The 21,830-nt window shown below is 42.0% G+C and overlaps 1 protein-coding gene and 2 non-coding genes across 4 annotated transcripts; 1 reads left to right on the top strand and 2 right to left on the bottom strand.

The window, feature by feature from the left end:
• Positions 1-2,385: 2,385 nt before the first annotated feature.
• Positions 2,386-15,844, top strand: LOC131224642 (DNA-directed RNA polymerases IV and V subunit 4-like). Of its 2 annotated transcripts, none has more exons than XM_058219910.1 (9): positions 2,386-2,543; positions 6,031-6,108; positions 6,685-6,765; positions 6,945-7,064; positions 9,452-9,563; positions 9,703-9,780; positions 9,929-9,962; positions 10,408-10,476; positions 15,643-15,844. In XM_058219910.1, the coding sequence occupies exons 1-9, from the start codon at positions 2,441-2,443 to the stop codon at positions 15,715-15,717; spliced, it is 750 nt and encodes a 249-aa protein (XP_058075893.1). In that variant the 5' UTR covers positions 2,386-2,440; the 3' UTR covers positions 15,718-15,844. The 2 variants fall into 2 exon arrangements, with proteins under 2 accessions (XP_058075893.1, XP_058075892.1); XM_058219909.1 differs by having other exon boundaries at positions 9,923-9,962.
• Positions 15,845-18,559: 2,715 nt separating this feature from the next.
• TRNAP-UGG (transfer RNA proline (anticodon UGG)) lies at positions 18,560-18,631 on the bottom strand. The gene has a single exon. It is a non-coding gene; the product is annotated as a tRNA-Pro (tRNA).
• A 1,486-nt stretch (positions 18,632-20,117) lies between these two features.
• On the bottom strand, positions 20,118-20,189 carry TRNAP-UGG (transfer RNA proline (anticodon UGG)). The gene has a single exon. It is a non-coding gene; the product is annotated as a tRNA-Pro (tRNA).
• Positions 20,190-21,830: the final 1,641 nt, after the last annotated feature.

Below are 21,830 nucleotides of genomic sequence, written 5' to 3'. Positions count from 1 at the left end.
GAGAAGAGAGAGTCTGCTAAGAAAACAAACTCAGCTAAACTCCTAAGGAGCGAAGGTCAAAGCCCTTCAAAAAATAAACATTAATAGCACATTCAATAATAAGACCCTTAGCCTTGGAAGAAACTGACTCTGCTGAGTTTGAGATGTTCCTAAAGTATTTATCGTTTCTTTCTTTCCAAATAGACCACCAGATAGCGAGAATAGCCATTCTCCATAAACGCTTTCACCAGATAGCGAGAATAGACATTCTCCATTAGCTATTCTAAACATGATTAGGCAAATTTATGGAGAAGTAACTACCAACGAATTCCTTGCTATTCAACATGCACGACAATTTTACATTTACAATCATTAATTTCAGCCTAAGTTTGATAATTGGTCACCTAAGGATGATGGTCTGCACCTAGGAATTCTAATGGTTCATGGAGCCACTCCTGGGGTTTTGGTTCCGCGGGTTAGCGTATCAAAGCCCTGTACTAATAGAATTTTTGCATGTTAAAGTGCATGCTAGTGGCCTATGATGCCGAAATCTGGAAAGAGGCTAGATTGACTACCTCTCTATTGCTGGTGGGCCGCTTTCTATGGCGGCGAAGTCATAGGCTCCGATGCGTGCTGTGGTAGGAGGGAATTTCCTCAAATTTAGCTCCCTTGGGAGCTCTCTTACTCTCTCCACTCCCTCTCTCCCTTGCAATGGAAAAATTCGTATGGGAGTGAAGGAGTGTGATTTTGGGCTTTTATAGCTTGAAATTTGTGTTTAAATGGCTCTAAGAGTTATTTTTCTAACATGCATGCCTCTAGTGGGTTGGATCTTGGCCCATAAGGCTATTCTAGGGACCCACTGACTCATCTGTGCCATGGGACATGTGCCCCATCGCTGGATGAGTGATTGGTTCGAATTTAGTGGCAATCAGATGTCTTGATTAACTGTGTGGGTTATATTTGTGATCGACGGTCACTGACGTTTGATCAGGGCCCTTGTTATACGGATATGAGAAGGAAAATATCCATGGCTTATAGCTCGAGTTTGATTGAAATCCAACGGTTGGAAAGTCGCAACTTTGTAGTTTTAGTGGCAGGGCCAACTTACTTAAGTTTCAGGTTTTAGGTCGCGCCTTTTAAGCACTATCTTCATGACCCAAGTTGTGCAGTTCAGGGCACCATTTGGGTCTGCCGTCCGTGATGGACTTCAAGCCCAGTGAGGCCTATAATTCCTTATAGTTTTGGACTTAGTGGATTTTCTACGGGCGACACGTGGTCATTTTAGTCTGTCGCAGTGAATTGTTGGAAGAGCTAGCCCTGCGAACCATTTTCAACACAAGTCATACTCAGGTCTGACTATGTTCGTGACCTTGTCCTATCGTAATTTGGTGGTAGTGACTCCTGGCATTACTTTTCTTCTAGCTTTTTAGGGTCTTACACGTGTGCTTCATGAGGCCGCATAGTGCGGTTATGTGGCGATTTCGCTAGTGGACGCCATAAGACACCATGACATTTGGCCCGAGTATTATAATCTACCCCCTTATAAATAATTTTTATCCTCAAAATTTATACCTGTTCGCATTCCTTGAGTAGATTTGGATAATGTTTATGGATTTCTACTTCCGTCTCCCAAGTGACCTCCTCTTCATTATGGTGCGACCACAACACTTTTTGCGGGATAACCTTGTTATGCACGGTAATTATTCCTTCCTGTCCACTTTTATCTTAAAAAAATTTCCTTTTATACGTTGGCCCACTCTATGGACCGTCCGGATTAACAAATAACCCTGCAAGGTGCACTGCAAAAAGAGGTGTATCCAATATATTTCGGTTCTCACGGTTCTACGCTATCTTTAACCTTGTACGGTTTTAATGTTGTAGGGTGTAGGTTGGTACACCGGGACCCACATAAAGACGGACGGTGCTGTTAGGGGCTCTAGAGGGCCACCGTGATGTAAATGTTTTATCCACTCTGTCCGTTCATTTTGAGAGATATTTCAGGCCATAACTCAAAGTACTAGATATCTTGAAGGCTTAAATGCACCCCACCACAGGAAGCAGTGGGGATGGAAAGATTACTGTTGAAAACTTCTCGCGGTACAGAATTTTTGTAACAAGCTATATTTATATTTTCCCTTCATGTAGGTGTACGTGCCCTTATGAAAAGGCTGGATGGCAAATAAACATCACGGTGGCCCTAGGAAGTTTTCAACGGTAGGAATTTAATCTCAACTGCTTCATGTGGTGTGGTCCACGCGAGTCTTTAACATAACTTATTTTTGGTTTTATAATCTAAAATGATCTATAAAAATGGATGAACGGCGTAGATAAATCAAATACATCACGGTGGGGCCCACAGATCCCCCTACAGGAACGTCCGTCTCTATCTAGGTCCCTGTGGGGGCAGTACGGTAGTACCAAATTCGCGCCCAGTATAGAAAACCCTCCTCAGGAAAGCTGCATGATTTTGCAGCTCCCAGCAATGGCGGAGAAAGGGGGAAAGCGATTCTCAGCACTGGCTGGGAAGAAAGTCACCGTTTCGAAATCGACCGCGAAAAAGAACGGTCAGATCATCATCTCTTCCACCCCTTCCTTTGCAGGAATTTCACTTCATTTTCTGTAATTTTTATTATTTTTTATTAATTTTTTAAAATAATTATCGGTGGCATGCAGTAATCAGATCACTCCTTTTCTTGCTCCTTCTCTTGCAATGTAGTATCTGTCGATTTAGAAATTAGGGTTTTTTTAGGGGGAGAAAAGGGTGTATCTATCAACAATAGCGGGTGTAAATGTCAACTTCCCTCCTTTGGGTAATGCATGCAATGTTCGGCCGAGCAAAATGGAGTTTTGCCCCTTGTTCGGAGAGTAAAATTTCAGCTGGGCCACCTTCTCATTATCTGGACCGTTAATCGGTTTCGCGCTAAAAAAAATCTTCCCTATCAGACAGGTTTTAGCCATTGGCTCCAGTGGTTTCTTTCTTTTTTCATGTTGATTATGATCCGTTGGGTAAAATGGCCATCAGTCACTCATGTAAATAGTTCAATGGATGAGATTTCAGGGGCATTGCCCATCTATAGTGGTGCTGATCAGGTGACTGTTCTGGATCAGCGAAAGGTGGGCTCTACTGTCAGGTTGTTGTGCTGAGGGAATTAAGTGGTATTTTGTTTGCGGAGCATCATATAATAGCTGGGCCCCACCTTATCCTGATCAAGACCTTTAATCGGGTGTGCCGATTTTGTTTGGGGAGCATTATATAATAGCTGGGCCCCACCTTCTCCTGATGAAGATCTTTAATCGGGTGCGCAGATTTTGTTTGGGGAACATCATATAATAGCTGGGCCCCACCTTCTCCTGATCAAGACCTTTAATCAGGTGCGCGGATTTTGTTTGGGGAGCATCATATAACAACTGGGCCCCACCTTCCCTTGATCAAGACCTTTAATCAGGTTCGTGGATTTCATACTACCCCAAGCAAGACCTAGCTAGAGATGGATAGTCCTTGCAGGGGCTCCGTGGGGCCCACCGTGATGTATGTATTTTGTCCATTCTGTCCTTCCATTTTGACAGATCATTTTAACGCATGAGCGCATAAAGGAGGAAGATCAAAGTCTTAAGTGGACCATGACACAGGAAGCAATGGTGACAATCATGCCCACCCTAGAAACTTTTCTAGGGCCCACAGTGATGTTTTATTTTCCATCCAATCTGTTCATAAGGTCAGACAGATCTGGCTGAAGGGAGAACATAAATATCAGCTTGATCCAAAACTTCTGTGGCCCCCATGAGGTTTTCAAAGGTAGGCATTCCATCCTCACAGTTTCCTGTTGTGTGGTCCACTTGAGCCATAGATCTGCTTCCTTTCTGGTCTCATGCCCTAAAATGATAATTCAAAATGGATGGATGGCGTGGATAAAACACATACATCAAGGTGGGCGTCATAGAGTCCTTGCCGGGAACTGTCTGTCTCTATCTAGGTCCTGGTGGGGTAGTACCCAATTCGCATTGGTTCATGCGGAAAAAATCTCCTCCATCAGACAAATTTTTAGCCATTTGCTTATGCTGTTTCTTTCCTTTTTCCGGTTGAATATGGACCATTGGGTAAAATGGCCATTGGTCGCTCATTTAAATAGTTCAATGAATGAGATTTCTCAAGCATTGTCCATCTACAGTGGTGTTGGCCAGATGACTGTTCTGTTTCAGTGAAAGGTGGGCCTTACCATTAGGTTGTTGTGATGAGGGAATGAAGTGCTATTTTGTTCGGCGATCATCATATAACAGTTTTTTTTTTTGAAAGATAACTTGATTAAAAGGGGGGAGAAAAGCTACAGAAAGGATCTGCTGAGATAGCAGAACCAATTAGGACTGCAAAAAAGAAAGATCGACATTGTACCCATCCATATGGGAAGCCCATTCAGCAATTAGACATTTAACAAAGGAAGAGACTAGGTGATAAGGCTTCGATTCGTTCCGGAAACAGCGGTTATTTCTTTCGGTCCAAACAGTTGGGCCCTTGCTTCTCATGATGGAGACCATTAATTGGGCTTGTGCTTGAATGATCTCCCCCATCAGACATATTTTAGCCTTATGCTTCAATACTTTTCTTCCCGAGTGTGGACTGCTGGCTAAAATGGCTATCAGTCACTCATTTAAATAGTTTGATGGATGAGATTTCTTCAGCGTTGCCCATCAAAAGGTTGCACTTCCAGGGATTGAACCCTGGATCGCTCACACTAGCACACACTACAATGTCTCTACCCGCTCATCTAACTAGGGGGAGACATGATCAAGACTTAATCAGGTAGTGTTAAAAAAATCTCCTTCGTCAGACAGATTTCAGCCATTTGCTTTTGTAGTTTCTTTATTCTTCTTCTTCTTCTTCTTTTTTCTCATTGAGTATGGACCTTTGGCTAAAATGCCCATTGGTTATTCATTTAGATAGTTCAATGGATGAGGTTTCTCTGGCATTCCCCATCTATAGTGGTGCCGGCTGGATGACTATTCCAGATCAGTGAAAGGTGGGCTCTACTATTAGGTTGCTGTGCCAAGGGAGTGGAGTGTTATTTTGTTCAGAGAGCTTCACATTCCTACATGACCCTATCAATTCGATCAGGCAGTCGCCGTCTATTTTCACTGTTCAACTGTTTGACCACATGAAAAAACCAAAAGCTCTGCCCTCCCTCTCTATCTAAGGGATGGAAGGGCAGAGGCCTTTGGTATCCCTTCCAGTCAAGAATTGAGGCCTCACTAGCCATTATGCCTTCTCTCATGCCTTTCTTCGTTCATGTTTGTGTGGTTCACGGGGAGGAGAAGGATCTTAACAGTAGACAAGCTGAGAAAGAGGATTAAATCTTCCCAATGTCTGCCTGCTGTGCTACTCAGACGCTGAAACTGTGGACTGCCTATTTCTTCATTGCTCTTTCTCCTTTGTCGTCTGGGCGGGGATTCTCTCCTTAGCCAATGTCCTCTGGGCGATGCCCTTTTCGATTGGAGATTTATTATCCATGTGGCATGAGGTGGATGGGGGGAGAATGGAGAGGAAGAGATGGAGGTTGGCTCTACTGGCTACACTTTGGAAGATTTGGAGGGAAAGAAATGACTGGTGCTTCTGAAACAAAAACATCTCTGCGGCTGGGGTTCTAAATAGAGTTTTTCTTTTGTTTTGGGACTGGGCTCCTTAATTTTTGTGGGTTTAGTGGGCTCTTTCAGTCAGTGGACTGTATTGTTGCTGTATTCTTAGTTTCTCTTTAGATCCTGTAGGTTCTGTTTACATTTTTTAAGGTTTTTTTTTTTTTCCTCTCTCTTTTTTGTAGTGCTTGTCCTTACTGTTTTGGCTTTTGCCTACTGAATTTTACCTTTCACAAAAAAATAAAAATAAAAATAAAAATAAAAAGCACACCTCCATTTTTGTTAATTGTCTAAATTTAGAAGTTTGTGGCTGCAGCAAGTAATTTAGGGTTCATTGCATATATTTCTGATGGTTTATTTTTATTTTTATTGGAGTCTCTATTTGTGAAATTGATTATCTATTTATATTTATATTTTTCTTTGCAGTGCCATTGAAAGGCAAGGATGATTCATCGTCAAAGAAGGGAAGAAAGAAAGTTCATTTCGAATTGTCAGATTCTGAAGGTTTTTCCATGCAAATTGTTTCAACTTTCTTCTTCTTTTTCTTGAAGTCACCAGATTGAGATTCAAATAAAGAAAGTTCATTTTGAATTGTCAGATTCTGAAGGTTTTTCCATGCAAATTGTTTCAACTTTCTTCTTCTTCTTCTTCTTCTTGAAGTCACCAGATTGAGATTCAGATATTATATATACTGCTCGGCCTGCATGAATTTTTTTTCGCTGGGGCTCGCAGGTGAGGCCCACCTTGCGGTGATCCAGGCCACTCATCTTGTGGGCCTCATTGTGGATGGGACCATATACAATATTTACCCTCTGTGGGATGTACCTGATAAACAGTGATCTTAGGATGGTGGCTTGACTTGTATGAAACACACTCAGGGATGAGCACTTGTAATTCAGGCCGAGTACTGTGTTTGTGTTGACCGAGATACTGACATTTTCCTTATGGGTGTGTTGCTGCAATGCTTATTTTAGACAGTGCTGAACCACTGGTTGTTTTCGAAGTTTTGAAATGCCATTGTACAAAGCACTGAAAGGTTTGCTCTATTTTCTGAAAGCTTCTCGCTTATTTGGTTTTTAGATTCAGAAGACATAGACGTCAACATGCCTGTGAAGTCTGCTGAGAAGGGGAAGGGGTCATCTGGAACCCCCATTGCCAAGGGTTTGTCTATCCATTACGTTCTTCCGTTTGGGTTGTTTCTTTGTTGCTTGGTTGCCCTTTTCTTTTCTGTTTTATTCAAAGGGTCGTCAGATACATTGATCAATTTGGTTTCTGTTCTTATTAATTTCTGTGAATGAAATTACATATACTATTTATCACGCATAATGTTGATTGCTCAGGAGACTGGGCCAAAGGAGGAAAAGATGATAGGATGGGGAAGGCTGGGGGAAAGAGCAGTGGGGCACGAGAACCGGTTGTAAAAGTCAGTATAGCTGAAGTAGAACTGAAAATTGAAGAGGGTCAGTACTCGTTATAGCTAATCGTTCACCGTTTCCATTTTCTTCTTCTCTTTTTACCTTCCAAAAAGTTCTTCTGTTTCTTCTCTTTTTAGATGGTGCTTGTTGCATCGTTTTCTTTTAATATTACCATCTTTAGTTATTCTCCACAATTTTCTTTCTCAATTTATTTTAGCTTGTCAGGTTGAGATGATTAGACATCGGGCTAGATTTATATTCAGCAGTTGATGATCTCTAAATTTAGTGGCTAACTCTCACTTAACTGCTTAAAATGATTAAAACTTTTATGTTACTAATTGTATTTGAGACATTGTGGAAATCAACAAAATATTGCAAACCCTGCTAGATGGGTTGGATGCCATGCGCACACCATGGTGGGTACCTTATGCAACTAGTTGCATGATTTTTCAACCTACAACTAGTTGCTTGTGAGATTTTCTCTTCAGAAAGAAGGGCGGGGTCTGTGCAGGCTGTACATATCACCAAATTTGGAATTTTTGAGAAACAGGATTTTGAAAGTCCGCTAGTCCAACCATTATCTAAAGATTGGTATGATGAAAAGAACGTAAACAGCGTGAAAAGTCGGTTCATTTGACATATTCAATAGCCTTCTTCATTAAAGATGTGTTTGGGCGCCCTTTTGAATAAGATTGCTATAATTACTTCAATAAAGTGGAAGTTATCAAATTGTATTCACGTCCCTAGTATTCATATTGAGCAAGGTGTGCTGTAACGGTAATGGTGGCCATAACGGCCACCATCGTTACTGTTACAATATGGACTGCAATGGCTGTTACGGTCTTTTTTTTTTTTTTTTGAAAAAAAACCCCTGCATTGGCCCTGTGATAGGCTGTTATGGGGCTGTAACGGGCCATAATGGAGGCTGTGAAGACTGTTATGGGGCCAATATGGGCAATTTTTTCATAACAGCCGTTATGACCCTGTAACACATCAGGGTTGGCACTGTTACCATTACATAACGTCATTTAAAAAAAAAAAAATAATAAAAATAAATTTTAATGACAACAGGGTCTCCCCGCCCCTTTTGAAGGCGAGACTATTCCCTGCGGATGCATGCAATCACCCGTAAACCACGTACATCGGGTAAAGCACAGAGAGGGGAATCGAAACCGCGTCTGTGGGGAGCAAACCAACGACTCTAGCCATTTGCCCAAACCCTGGCCCGTATGATCCCATAATGCCTAAAAGCCATTACATAAAAGTAATGATGGTAACCATTACACGGTACAAAGTTGTAACAGCCATTATGGGAAAAATGACCCTTAACCGCTGTTATGGCACGTTATAGCTTCCGTAACGGCCCATTACGCCCTCGTAAAGGCTAGAATGGCCTTGTTATGGTCTGTTACAAGGCAAATTCAGGTTTTTCAGCCTCTTTTTTTCAATAATAAAAAAGAGAGACCATAATGGGCACTACGACCCATATTTTAAAGGTAAAGGTGGTGGCCGTTATGGCCATCGTTACTGTTACGGAATACCTTGGTTACTGCATACCTTCATATTGAGGGACTTGGTTGCCATGTCACAACTCACAATTATGTTACTTTCAAGTTGGACTTCAAAAGAATTTAATCTAATTTGAGGGCTACTTCCTCAGCATGAATGCCAAGTATTGTAGATTTCATTATTTCCAATTGATTTAACTGAATGGTCGCAATTCAATTCATTTGTGCATCCAAATGCTGCACCCTTAACTGGTGAACCGGAACTGGCAATTGACAACTAAATCAAGTTCAACAGTCTGTCCTTTCATAGGATCTTTAGTTAGGAAATAAGGATATTGTCCTCCCAAGCAAATAAACTATGAGTTTCCAGTTGACATGGTTGTGTTCCTTTTCCATGTCAATCTCAAGGAGGAAACCTTTGGACCCCTTCTTGATACACTCGCTGACCATCTCATGGAAATAAAAAGTCTATCTGACACCATTCTCATGGACATGAAGGCACTTTGTAATGCAGAAGTAATGTTACCAAGAGTCATGCATATCCTACCTGCTAGCACTTCTGCAATGATTTTGTAGATGCACTAGTTTATCGGAACTGGCACTCGACAACTACTTAATCAAGTTCAACAGTCCATCTTTTCATGGAGACTTAGAATGGAAGTGTGGATCTTGTCCTATTGTCTTTCTGCACTGAGGTATTCAGTGTTTGAATAAGGGCAGTCAAATAAATTGCATTTCTGGAGCATCTATGCTGCTCCAATAAGTCCTTCCAGATGGATGTCTCTCTTGTTAACTGTATTCACCATATGCCTGTGCATAGACTGTGAATGTGTACTAGAAAATATCTTAATAGCTTGATGATGGATTTCGTTGAGGTACTATAATGTTTTATTTATTTTTAATGGTTTTGGCAATTTCACACAGAACTTCCAAAGAATGCAAAATGTCTAATGGACTGTGAGGCAGCACTCGTTTTGCAAGGAATTGAGGAGAGCCTGTCAATATTGTCAGCGGATCCAGCAGTCAAGATCCCAGAGTGAGGAGCTTATGTTTAAGCATTAGGTTCTGCATTTGTTTCTTTTCTGTTTGTAGTAGTATCACCTGGTTGTTTTAAGCAAGTGCCGAGTCCACATTATTACAGAGAGAAGATTTTCTAACTGGTTTATCTCTTTCAGATCATTTTTCAAAGGATTGCAGTATGCCAAAACTGGCAGCCATTATACAAGTCCCGAGGCTGCAAGACAAGTCTTATCGTATCCTTCTTACATTGCCTGTTGGAGCATGCTTTTAGTTGAAAAAAATTTGCTTTCGTATTCATGAATTGCGCATCTTTTTTTCTTTTTTTCTTTTTTTTTTTTTCCTGTAAGGAACTGGATTTTGAAACATTAACTTCAGATTTAGAACGCTGAAAAGGAACAAGGTCACTGATGGCGAGGTTCGTAACTAAATGAGAAAAAACCCTACTATGGTTACTTGTGACAATGGGATTTTGATTCTACTCTTCCCGCATGATACAATTTCACAAGAGCATGAGAGATTTGGGCCGTTCATCATGCAGGATCAACTGTTTATGTGACGTGGCCAAAAGATCAGGCCAATCTAGTCATTGGGTTGCCACGCATGTATGTTGAATGTGGACCACCGGTCAATCCCTTTTAACCATCCATTTTCTTTCACAAACGTATGGCCCACCCAAAGGCCAGACCAGCCTAATTAGGCCATGGAACACATATGGTGGTGCCTCCCTTACTAATGTCCCAGATTTCCCATCCGCGTGCCATTCAAAATCCTGCTGGCACAAGTTGCCATCATTACTATACAATAAAACGACTTCGTACCTTAATTTCCTGTCATTTCTAATTAATGTATTGTGACCGCAGATATGCATGATTGGAAACATTTGCCCGGAAACAGTTGATGAGGTTTTCGCCCTTGTGCCATCCTTAAAGGTAAGCATCAGTTTGTAGCATCTTCTATCATATATCTGCTCTCTACTTTTTTTGTTTTTCTTTTTTCTTTTTTCTCCTTTTTTTTTTTTGGTGGGGTGGTGGTGGTTTATACCAGCAACTTGAACAGAAACTGTGGCTTAGAAAATGTGAACATGGGTAGTGATGGGCTCACTCTCTATTAGAGATGAAAGACCGAATTTGTGTTTTCCTTGGGGGCATGTTTGGATTTGGGGTAAAAATTTGAGGAAATGGTGTTTCTCGGTAAACGCCATTTCGAGGAAATAGTGGGAAACGAGAAGTTTCCATTGATTGTTTCTAACAAGACTTTCTTGAATTTTTATTTTTTTTTCATCTGTTTTTAAATATGTTGTTTGCTAAATAAAAAATAAAAAATGAGTTTTTTCATGAAAATTTTACTTGAAGATGGAAAGTTACACATGTGCATTGAAGATAGATTGTGGCACATGTCACATTAGCACATGTGGGATGTGGCACACATGGGCTGCTTAAAGATAGATGGTGGCACATGTTGCACATATGACATATGAGCACTTCTGGTGCATGTGGAGTGCTTAAAGATGGATGGCAACACATTTTACAGTAGTACACGTGATATATTGGCACATGGGGGTGCTTGAAGATGATGGTGGCATGTGTTGCAGGCATGGGGTATTGGGGTGTGTGGCACATTGACATGACCCAAAATGGGTAGTGGCACATGTTTGGTACTTTAAGATGGATGATGGCACATGTGGATATGGGGCACTTGGAGGTGGACGTTTGTGCATATGGGACACTTGAAGATGGTTGGTGGCACATGGTATAGATGCAACATAGTAACGCATCTGGCAAGATGGGCGGTGCCATGTAGCACATATGCACATGTGGGGGATTTGGAGACAAGAGTGGCACATTGACATCTACTGCACTAAAAGATGAGTGGTGGCACGTGTTGCATGTGTGCCGCATTGGCACATACGTGGCACTTTAAGATGGATGGTGGCATTTGTCGCACATGTGACATGTTAGCACATGTCAGGCACATTAGCACATATGGGGCACTTGAAGATGGGACTGTTGCACATGTGGGGCACCTAGAAAATGGGTGGTGGCGCATGTGACTATCATATGGGACACTTGGTAATAGTAGTGGTTATTTCCTTCATTTTTTCCTCATTACTTTGGAAATGTTGTTTCTTAAAAATGTGAGAAAGGAAACGAAAAAAGGGCATTTTCATTAAATGAGAGGAAAATGAAAACAGTATTTCCAGAAAATTTACAGAAACAAACAACAAAAAGCTATGTTCATGGAAACAACATTTCTCGAGTTAATAATGCAAGAGCATTTTTACACCAGGTTCGAGTGGGGTTGCCTGTGGGATGTAGGGGCACACTCGGGGTGGGCAGCCCATGTGAGGTGGGTGGCTAGTGTGAGGCAGTACCCATGTGAAGTGGGGCACACGAGGGGGGTTTGGCTGAGGTCCTAACCCATGCGATGTGGGGCTTGGGCTATGAGATAAAAGGGATTGATTCACCATGCTCTAATAGTTCAAACTTTTAGAGCAAGTGGTTAATTGTCCTTAGAGCTGGGCATTTCTGACCCGATCCGGTGGATACGACCCGATCCGACTCGATCTGAACCAAACCGACGGCCTGGATCGGTGTGGATCGAGTAGGGCCAATCAGATCCAATTGTTCATCGGATCGAGTTCAGATCAGTGGCCAATCCGGACCGATCTGATCCGCACAATGTTCATTCAACACTATTTCCTGTAATGTTGTCCACTTGAGATCAGGATATACCTCATTTTTTGTTTAATACCGTAAAATGATCTAGAAAAATAGATGGACGACATGGATGAAATAAATACATTATGGTGGGTCCACAGAGCACCAACCATTAGCCACGGGCCGGTGGCAGTAGAGGTGGGCATCGAGTCAAGTCTGACCGGATTGGGTCCAACTCGATTCGGTCCGAAACTTTCAATGTTCTAACCGAACTCGATCCAATCCGAGACTGAGTCCGAGTCCTCTGACTCGATCCAATCCGTCACACTGCTGGCCTAACCCGAACTGAGTCCAACTCGGTCAGGGAAACCGAGTCGGATCAAGTTGGGTACGGTTCAGATCGAATCTTCTATTTCAGTGGTAGACGTTCAACCCTACTGCTTTTTGCATTGTGGTCTACTTGATCTTTAGATTTGTCTTATTTTTCAACTTAAGCCTTAAGGTGAGCTCGCCAACTGGATGGACTGTTTGGATATAATACATACCTCATGATGGGACCCACATAATTTGTTGACGTCATATCACCTGCTGACCTGGTGCGTTGGTACACCTACTAGCCACTGCCAGTGCCAGTTCGTGAATGCTTCACGTTTACGGGTTGCCCTCCCATTATAATATTCATAATCATTTTTTTGAGCCCACCGAGATGTGGTTCACAAATTCAGACCATTCATTATGTGTCCCACTTGGATGAGGGGTCAGACCAAGTTTCAAATGCATCCAAATTTTAGGTGGGCCCCACCAAGTGATGTTATATGTTTTAGGAATGTCTTCACATGATTTAGATGGTATGGCCCACCTGAGTTCCGTATACGGTTGATTTTTGGGATATCCCATAATTTAAAGGGGACCCATCAAATGCACGGTGTTGATGTTCGACATGCATCACGGTGGGGCCCATGTAGCTCGACCTCATGGGAAGTTCTCATGAGCTCGACTGCATAGAACTATTTCCCTCTCTCTCTCTCTCTCTCTCTCTCTCTCTCTCTCTGTGTGTCAGAGCTCGGTGCTCGATGTGTACCTCGAGCCATGAGCTGAGAGAGGGATTGACTACTCCCTTGCCACCTAGAACTAGGCATTTCTGACCCGATTCGATGGATCCGACCTGATCCGAACCAAACCGACGGCCTGGATCGGTGCAGATCGAGTAGGGCCAATCAGATCCGATCCGCACAATGTTCATTCAACACTATTTCCTGTAATGTTGTCCACTTGAGATCGGGATATACCTCATTTTTGGTTTAATATCATAAAATGATCTAGAAAAATAGATGGACGACATGGATGAAATAAATACATTATGGTGGGTCCACAGCACCAACCATCAGCCATGGGCCGGTGGCAGGGGAGTAGCCAATCCCTCTCTCAGCTCATGGCTCGAGGTACACATCGAGCACCGAGCTCTGACAGAGAGAGGGGGAAATAGTTCTATGCAGTCGAGCTCATGGGAACTTCCCATGAGGTTGAGCTGTGTGGGCCCCACCGTGATGCGTGTCGAACATTAACACCGTGCATTTGATGGGTCCCCTTTAAATTATGGGATATCCCAAAAATCAGCCATATACGGAACTCAGGTGGGCGATACCATCTAAATCATGTGAAGACATTCCTAAAACATATAAAATCACTTGGTGGGGCCCACCTAAAATTTAGATGCATCCGAAACTTGGTCTGACCCCTCATCCAAGTGGGACACATAATGAATGGTTTGGATTTGTGAACCACACCTCGGTGGGCAAAAAAAAAATGATTATGAATATTATAATGAGAGGGTAACCCGTAAACGTGAAGCATTCACGGACTGGCACTAGTAGTGGCTGACAGGTGTACCAACGCACCAGGCTAGCAGGTGATATGACGTCAGCAAATTCTGTGGGTCCCATCATGAGGTATGTGTTATATCCAAACCGTCCATCCATTTGGCGGGCTTGTTGTAAGGCTTGAGTCAAAAAACAAGACAAATCTAAAGATCAAGTAGACCACAATGCAAAAAGTAGTGGGGTTGAACCTCTACCATTGAAATAGAGGATTTGATCCGAACTATACCCAACTCGATCCGACTTGGTTTCCCTGATCGAGTCGGAGTCGGTTCGGGTCAGGCCAGCAGTGTGACGGATCGGATCGAGTAAGAGGACTCGGACTCAGTCCCAGATCGGATCAAGTTCGGTCAGAGCATTGAAAGTTTCGGACCGAGTCGAGTTGGACCCAATCCGGTCCGACTCGACTCGATGCCCACCTCTAATTGTCCTGCATCAGTTAATGTTTTAGCGAATCCAAACAAGCCCTTGGAAAAAGTAATCAAAGAGCTGAACGTGTCTATTTACTAGATTCTGAGCCATTAGCTTGCTTTGGGGCTTGATGCTCCTTAAACTTGGAAGGCAGACCCTCCCATCAAGGTCACATTTTATTGTTCCTTCGTAGAAGGCGTCGTGAAAGCTTGGATGCAGCACTGTAGAGAAAGAGAAGTACACATTCATATATAAACTTTCACAATGCTTTCTTTGCTGTCAATGTGCCACTTGTGTCGAGCTGGGCAAAATGTTGCCACACAAGACAGATCATCTGGGCTGAACATTGGACCAATCCACTCATCATACTCGCTATATACCATTGAAATCAGTGGACAGCATGCGGTCTACCTAACTATAGGCGTGGCCCATCAAACAAGTCGATTAGTCTGATTTCTGCAAGGGTCATACGTGCACCATAAGTGACATGTTCACAGGTAATAAAGCGTTTTATGAGAAAGTTCGCATACAATGTTGTATGTGAATGTTTAGATATGAGGAATCCATGGTATGGACATGAATAACTGTAAGGAAGACATTTTCTAACACTGGGCACTTATGGAATTCCCAAAAGGACTGTCTGTTGGATAGCAAGTGGAGATCCCATTTCTCACTAGACAACAGTCACCTTGTATCTTGAGCCAACCATGGACAAGTCTAATGATTACCATGTGGAATCCATTTTCATTTCACTCCAACAGTCGTAAACATCAAATGAACTGAAAACTAATTGATTTCCCATAGATTGTCTCCAAACAGTTCCTTAAGAGGAAACTTGGCGTGGTTCGACTATTAAAAATGCTCCATTTGTCTAGGAGTCTAATAGACTGCTGATTGCATTCTTAAATGAAGTTAAATGCCTGCTATTTACAGTTATTGCCTCACAGCTTTCTCAACTGTCTGAATCATATCACTGTTCTTTGTTCTGATTGCTTAAAGACTAGAAGGCCCATACTGGCTAACTTCTTTTTGGTTTTGCTGGTGATTTTTATTTTGCCGAGTCCAGGAACTCATTCTCGTTAGTTTTTGTTTCATCAGGAATGCATAGTCTTTGTAAGATAAAACTTTGGTTTCGTGTTTCCTCTATTAGGCTAACAGGCAGAAGAATGAAGGACCAATCAAAGACGCGTTATACAACTTGGCAAAACACAAACAATCCAAGTGAAGACCCGCCTCATGGCATGTACAGATCCGTGGTAAGTAGTCCTTTGAAATATGGGAATCTTCTCTTGCCTTTTGTAGTTGACATAGTATTTCCAGTTTAATGACGGAAGGCACTTTTGCATGTTGAACTAAGTAGTCTGATTGAAGATGTGTTCTTTAGCATCATGAGGATAACTGGCAGCTTACCACTGCAGGCTTACAGAAAAAGAAGGGGGAAAAAAAAAAAACAGAAAAAAGCATTTGGTCCATGTGATCGCATGTCTGGAATCTCTGGAAGCAGATTGCGTGGTGTGCCACACCACCGACCTTGATGGTGTGTTGACGTCACCAAGTTCTGTAGACCCTACCATGACTTGTGTTATTCCACACCATTTGTCCATTTTGCGGGATCATGTCAGGGCATGATCCCAAAAATGAGACAGCTCCAAAGCTCAAGTGGACCACACCACACAAAGCAGTTGGGATAATGATTGCCACAGTTGAAACCTTCCTAGGGCCCACCATGATGTTTATTTGCCATCCAACTTGTTCATAAGACCGCACAAACCTGAATGAGGGGTAAAAAACAAATATCGGATTGATCCAAAACTTCTGTGACCCCCAAGAAGTTTTCAATGGTAGACATTGAATCCCTCCTGCATTCTGTGGTGTGGTCCACTTGAGCTTTAGATCTGGCTCATTTTTTGGCTCAAGCCTTGAAATGATCTCACCAAATGGACGGACGGTTTGGATATAATACGTCATGGTGGGGCCTATAAAACTATAAAACTTGGTGACATCAACACAGTAATAACTACTTACAACATGCCAAAACACATTGGTATGAACAAATGATAATTTTACCATGCATCCTGAGCTGTGGGGCCCACCTGTGATATATATGTGGAATCCAAACCACACACCTAGTGTGCCTCCTCATGTTCATCCTACTTGCCAAGACTCATCCAAATCCAAAACGCAGGTGGGACCTCCCATGAAGAGCAATGAAGTACAGATCAGGCCTAAAACATATTTATTCATGCAGGGAGGCCACTACCTGAGATTTGGAATGGCCTGTGTTTTGCTGGGCCCCTTCATCCTGGTGGGGCACGCCTGATGACTGGTTTAGATGGCATATAGAGAATATTATGTACCCCACATTCCATCTGGAAGTTTCTGTAACCCCTCCAGTGTTATGGATTTCCTGATATAGTTTGAAGAACATGACTTTCTTTGAGGGTAAATAGATTCCTGATAGACTTAGATCCTAGCTATAAAGTATTAGCTGGCAGGTGAGGCCTAGGGTTCAGCAATTGAAACCATTGATATGATGGGCCCATTTCAATCAAGTGGGTCCTAAACTTCAATGATCCAAACCATTGATATGATATGCGCGCGCGGGGGCTTTCGAAAGATTCTGGCCGTGAAATCTTTATCCCATGAGTGGGGCCCAAGGTTCAGTGGTCCAAACCATTGATATGGTAGGCCCACCATGGATGGCCTGTGCACCAAGAAAATGTTCAGATCAACAGACAAAGAAGATGTCCCTGATTTAATATGGTAGGGCCCAAGCTTCAATAATAATCCAAACAACTAATATAACAAGCCCACCTGAGAAGGGCTCACTATAGATCGCCTGTGCACCAAATTTTCTTCAAATTGGAAGATTGTAGCCCTTAAAGACAATCTTATCCATAAAAACATCGAGTGGGGCCCAAGGTTCAGTACCCCAAATCACTGATATGATGGGCCCATCATATACTGCCTGTGCACCAGATATTCTTCAAATTAAAAGATCCTAGCCGTTAAAGAAAATCTTATCCATCATCAATGCCCCTGGTTCAATCAACTGAAGCCCAAGCTACAATAATCCAAACCACAGATAGAATATAGTCCACACACCAAAACTTTTTTCATATAGAAGGATCCTAGCCATGAAATCTGTAGTCTATAAGTGGGGCACAAGGTTAGACTGCCCAAACCATTGATATAATGGGCCCACCCTAGATGGTCCGTGCACCAAATATTCTTCAATTTGGAAGATCCTGGCTATTAAAGAAATATCGTATTCGTATCCATGAGAGAGAGAGAGAGAGAGAGAGAGAGAGAGAGATCCTAGCCACAAAAGATCTAACCAAGGTACTAGATATGAAGTCTTTAGCCCATAAGTAGGGCCAAGGTTCAATAGCCCAAACGATTGATGTGAAGGACCCACCGTAGTGGCCTTTGCACCAAGAAAATATTAGATTAATCGTCAAAGAAGATATCTCCGATTCGGCCTAAGTTTCAATAATCCTAACCCTTATTATAATTGGCCCACCCAAGATGGCCATACTCCAAACTTTTCAAATTGAAAAATCGTAGTCATGATATCTTTAGGTGATGAAATAAGCCCAAGAAGATCCTAGCCATGAAAGAAACATTTTTTTTTTCCGTGAGAGAGATATGGGAAGATCCTTGCTTCCATAATCCAAACCGTTAATATAATTGTCCCACCCAATATGGCCAATGCTCCAGACTTTTCAAACTGAAAAATCATAGTCATGAAATCTTTAGCTGATGAGTTGGGCCCAAGAAGATCCTAGCCATTAAAAAAACATCTAACCATTGAAATAGGGGGATTTGGAAGATCCTTGCTAGATCAGAACCGTAAACGCAAAATCTACTTGCCCCATCATAACCGTAGAAACAAAAAATAATAATCTTATCCATTAATAAAAGGGAATATTTGGAAGATCCTTGCTAGATCAGAACCGTAAACACCCAAACTAGTTGTCCGATCATAACCGTAAAAATATTTATTAAAAAATAAAAAATACTTGCCATGTGCAGCAACCTAAGATGGATAGCCGGCCAAGGCAAGTGGGGCGTTGCGAGAATCGAACTCGCGACCTCTTGCACCCAAAGCAAGAATCATACCACTAGACCAAACGCCCCTTCTTTCTTTAAATCGTTAAACATCTGTTATCAATTAAAAGAAAAGGATTTGGAAGATCCTTCCTACATTATAGTCGTTTAAACAAAAACTACTTGCCCCATCACAACCGTAAAAATAAAAAATTTACTGGCCTTGTGGGCCAAATCTTGCACCCAAAGCAAGAATCATACAACTAGACCAATCATCCATCTAGGCTTTTAGATGTTTAAGCATTACTACATCTGGGCCCCAGGTTTTGGGGCTCACCTTAAAGATGCCGGTATTGACTATGCCTATATTTTGAGCTGGACCAGCGGCCGTCCATCCGTCTTAATGGGGTGGGCCACCAATGACTTTACCGGCCTGATTTTTTCCCCAGGTGAGTTTCATGGTAGGACCCACCATTTTTTGTCTAGATTTTTGCATAAACATAGAACTCTCAAGGTGAAGGGTGATGCCTAATCAAGCTTAGATCGGAAGGCTGAAATTGCACAAGGAATTGAATAACTGGAAACGGATTGGCTACTCCCCCTGCCACCGGCCAATGGCTGATGGTCGGTGCTGTGTGGGCCCCACTATGATGTATGTGTTTCATCCATGCTGTCCATCTATTTTTATAGATCATTTTATGTTATGAAACCAAAAATGAGGTATATCCCAATCTCAACTGGAACACATTACAGGAAACAGCGTTGAATGAATGAACGTAGACCATTAAAAACTTTTTGGGGGCCATAAAAGTATTGGATCAAGTTGATATTTTTTTTCTCCCTTCATATGGGTCTGTATGAACTAATCAACAGATTGGATGTCAAATAAACAGTACAGTGGGCCTTAGGAGGATTTTAATGGTGGATTTCCAATCACTATTGTTTTCCTGTGGTGTGGTCCACCTAATAGTTATATACCTCTTATTTTTGGGATACACTAAAATGATCTGAAAAAATGGATGAACTGAATGGATGAAATAAATACATCATGGTGGGCCCAAAGAACACCGACCAGGGCTGGTGGCAGGGGGAGTTGCCAATCCGTTTCCTGAATAACTACCTTGTTTTTGCAGTGCAACACATGGCCCACCTGTCCATGTGATAGGAGATGGTGCATCCGGACGGTGTACCTAGTTGAGCCTTAGATGGATGGACCTTGGTTCGAAACCCACACCAATAGATCAATCCTAGCCTTCAAATTAGTGGTTATGAATGGACAGTAGAAACAAAATTGATCAACGGTTCATGATCACACAAGCAAAATGGGTTCACCACAGAAGAAAATCTTCAAATTAACCAAAAAAAAAAAGAGAGAGAGAGAAACATCCCCAGTTAATAAGGTGGGGCCCAAACTTTAGCAATCCAAACCACTGATATAACAAGCCCATCCAAACCTGTATAGGTGGATCATAACCGTAGGATCATAAGGGTTAAAAATAAAAAATTTAAATTAAAAAAGTGCTTGCTCCGAGCAGTGATGGCTTTTGGTTTTTTGTATCAAGGTTCAGGGCAAGCGGGGCGTTGCGAGAATCGAACTCGCGACCTCTTGCACCCAAAGCAAGAATCATACCACTAGACCAAACGCCCATTGTTGTCTATACTCAGGCTTAAATATTTTTATAATTTGTATTTTTATGCATCTGGGCCTCTGCATTTTGGGCCCACCATAAAAATGGCTATCTTAAAAAACAGGACGATCCGTTCATTAAGTGGACCATGACTATATTTTGAGCTGGGCTAGCAGCCATCTATTTGTTTCAATGGTGTGGGCCACCAATTGCCTTACGGGCCTGATTTTCACACGAAGTGAGTTTCATGGTAGGGTCCACCATTTGCATGGCTCGGATGTCCTACTTGAGCTGCACGTTAGCAGGAAAGATGTGGCTGCATGTTAATGTCAGTCATCCTACCCTCTCTGCATGGGATAATGACAGATCTGGATCATTACTAAGGTGGGCCACATGAAGTTCATCCTCTCATTGGCCCATCTGATGGCAGGAACTGTCTTTTCTTGTTCCATGAAAAATACATCTTGGGTCCCACCTAATGAAGGGCTGCAAATTGGCACGTGCAAGAAATGCTACGGTTGTGATCAAGTCATTAGTTATCAGATGATCCGGGATGCCCAAGGATATGTATAGTGATAGTGTCTTCGGCCCTGAATTTCTATGAATGATTATTGGATGATCCTAACAGCTGGTCAGGTGGGGTCACTGTGGATGTACCATGCAACCAAAAATATCATAGATAAAGTGATTCAAGTAGCAATTCTGTCCCTTTTGGTTGAATGTGGAACATTTCTCTCTCAAGGGGTGGTTTGAAAACATGGATTGCATGTGAATTGGAATCCAAATCACAGTTATTATGGAATCATGTGATTTATAATTTTAAGTAGTGTCCGGCACCATGTATATGTATTTATGTGAATTTAAAATTTGTGTTCGGCTCCTTTTTTGTGTATAACATGCATTTCACTAAATTTTTAACAATAGTCCACCGTAACATTTATGTGAAATCCACCCAATTACTATGTGTGTCACTCCAAAGTACCCGTAGGGCCCAAATCTCAGCTTGGTTTATGATTTAGGTGGACCATATATATGACTGGAAACAATATACAAGGGATACCTCTTCCATCTGTCTCCATTTGTATGGCCCACCTAAATCACGAGTTAAGTTGATTTTTGTGCCTACGACTAAAATGGAGTGGTACACTTAATGATTGAGGTGGATTTCACATAAACATTAAGGTGGGGCATACCAAATCTTGAAGTCAATTAAATCATTTTCCGTTGAAGCCATCTACGCCTTAAAAATGCCCTAGGACATGGCCACCATGATGTAAAATCCATCCCAATTGTTAGGTGCATAGCTGAATTTGAGATGTAGAGCCTAAATATCATATTGCTCTATGATTTGAGTAGAGCATACAAAGAGAAACAATAATCCTCACCCTTCAAACCGTTTACTTTCATGTGGCACATGCGAACCGAGGATTGGCTTACATTTTAGCTTTGCATCTCACGATTTGAGTGAAATTCAAATATTCATTACAGTGGACCCTAAAAAGATTAGAGTAGGTGCCTCTCTCCTAGCTTTTTCCTGAGTATGACCCACTTGAATCACACACCGAGCTAGTATTTGGGATCTACATGTAAATTAAAGAAATATAGTGAAGTAGAATTCCGTAAACATGATAGTAGGGCCCGCTTGTTCTTAAAGCAAGCA

The sequence above is a fragment of the Magnolia sinica genome, chromosome 14 (genome assembly GCF_029962835.1).
Source record: "Magnolia sinica isolate HGM2019 chromosome 14, MsV1, whole genome shotgun sequence".
In the NCBI taxonomy this organism is placed as follows: Eukaryota; Viridiplantae; Streptophyta; class Magnoliopsida; order Magnoliales; family Magnoliaceae; genus Magnolia; species Magnolia sinica.
Note: the sequence above shows the minus strand (reverse complement) of the source record. Positions and strands in the feature narration are given on the sequence as shown.

What these genes read in the sequence shown, in the direction of transcription:
- LOC131224642 (XM_058219909.1), top strand. Translation starts at nt 2,441, where the DNA reads ATGATTTTGCAGCTCCCAGCAATGGCGGAGAAAGGGGGAAAGCGATTC. An exon ending in ATCGACCGCGAAAAAGAACG is followed by an intron (nt 2,544 to 6,030) that starts GTCAGATCATCA and finishes TTTTCTTTGCAG; the next exon opens with TGCCATTGAAAGGCAAGGAT. An exon ending in GCTGCAAGACAAGTCTTATC is followed by an intron (nt 9,781 to 9,922) that starts GTATCCTTCTTA and finishes CATTAACTTCAG; the next exon opens with ATTTAGAACGCTGAAAAGGA.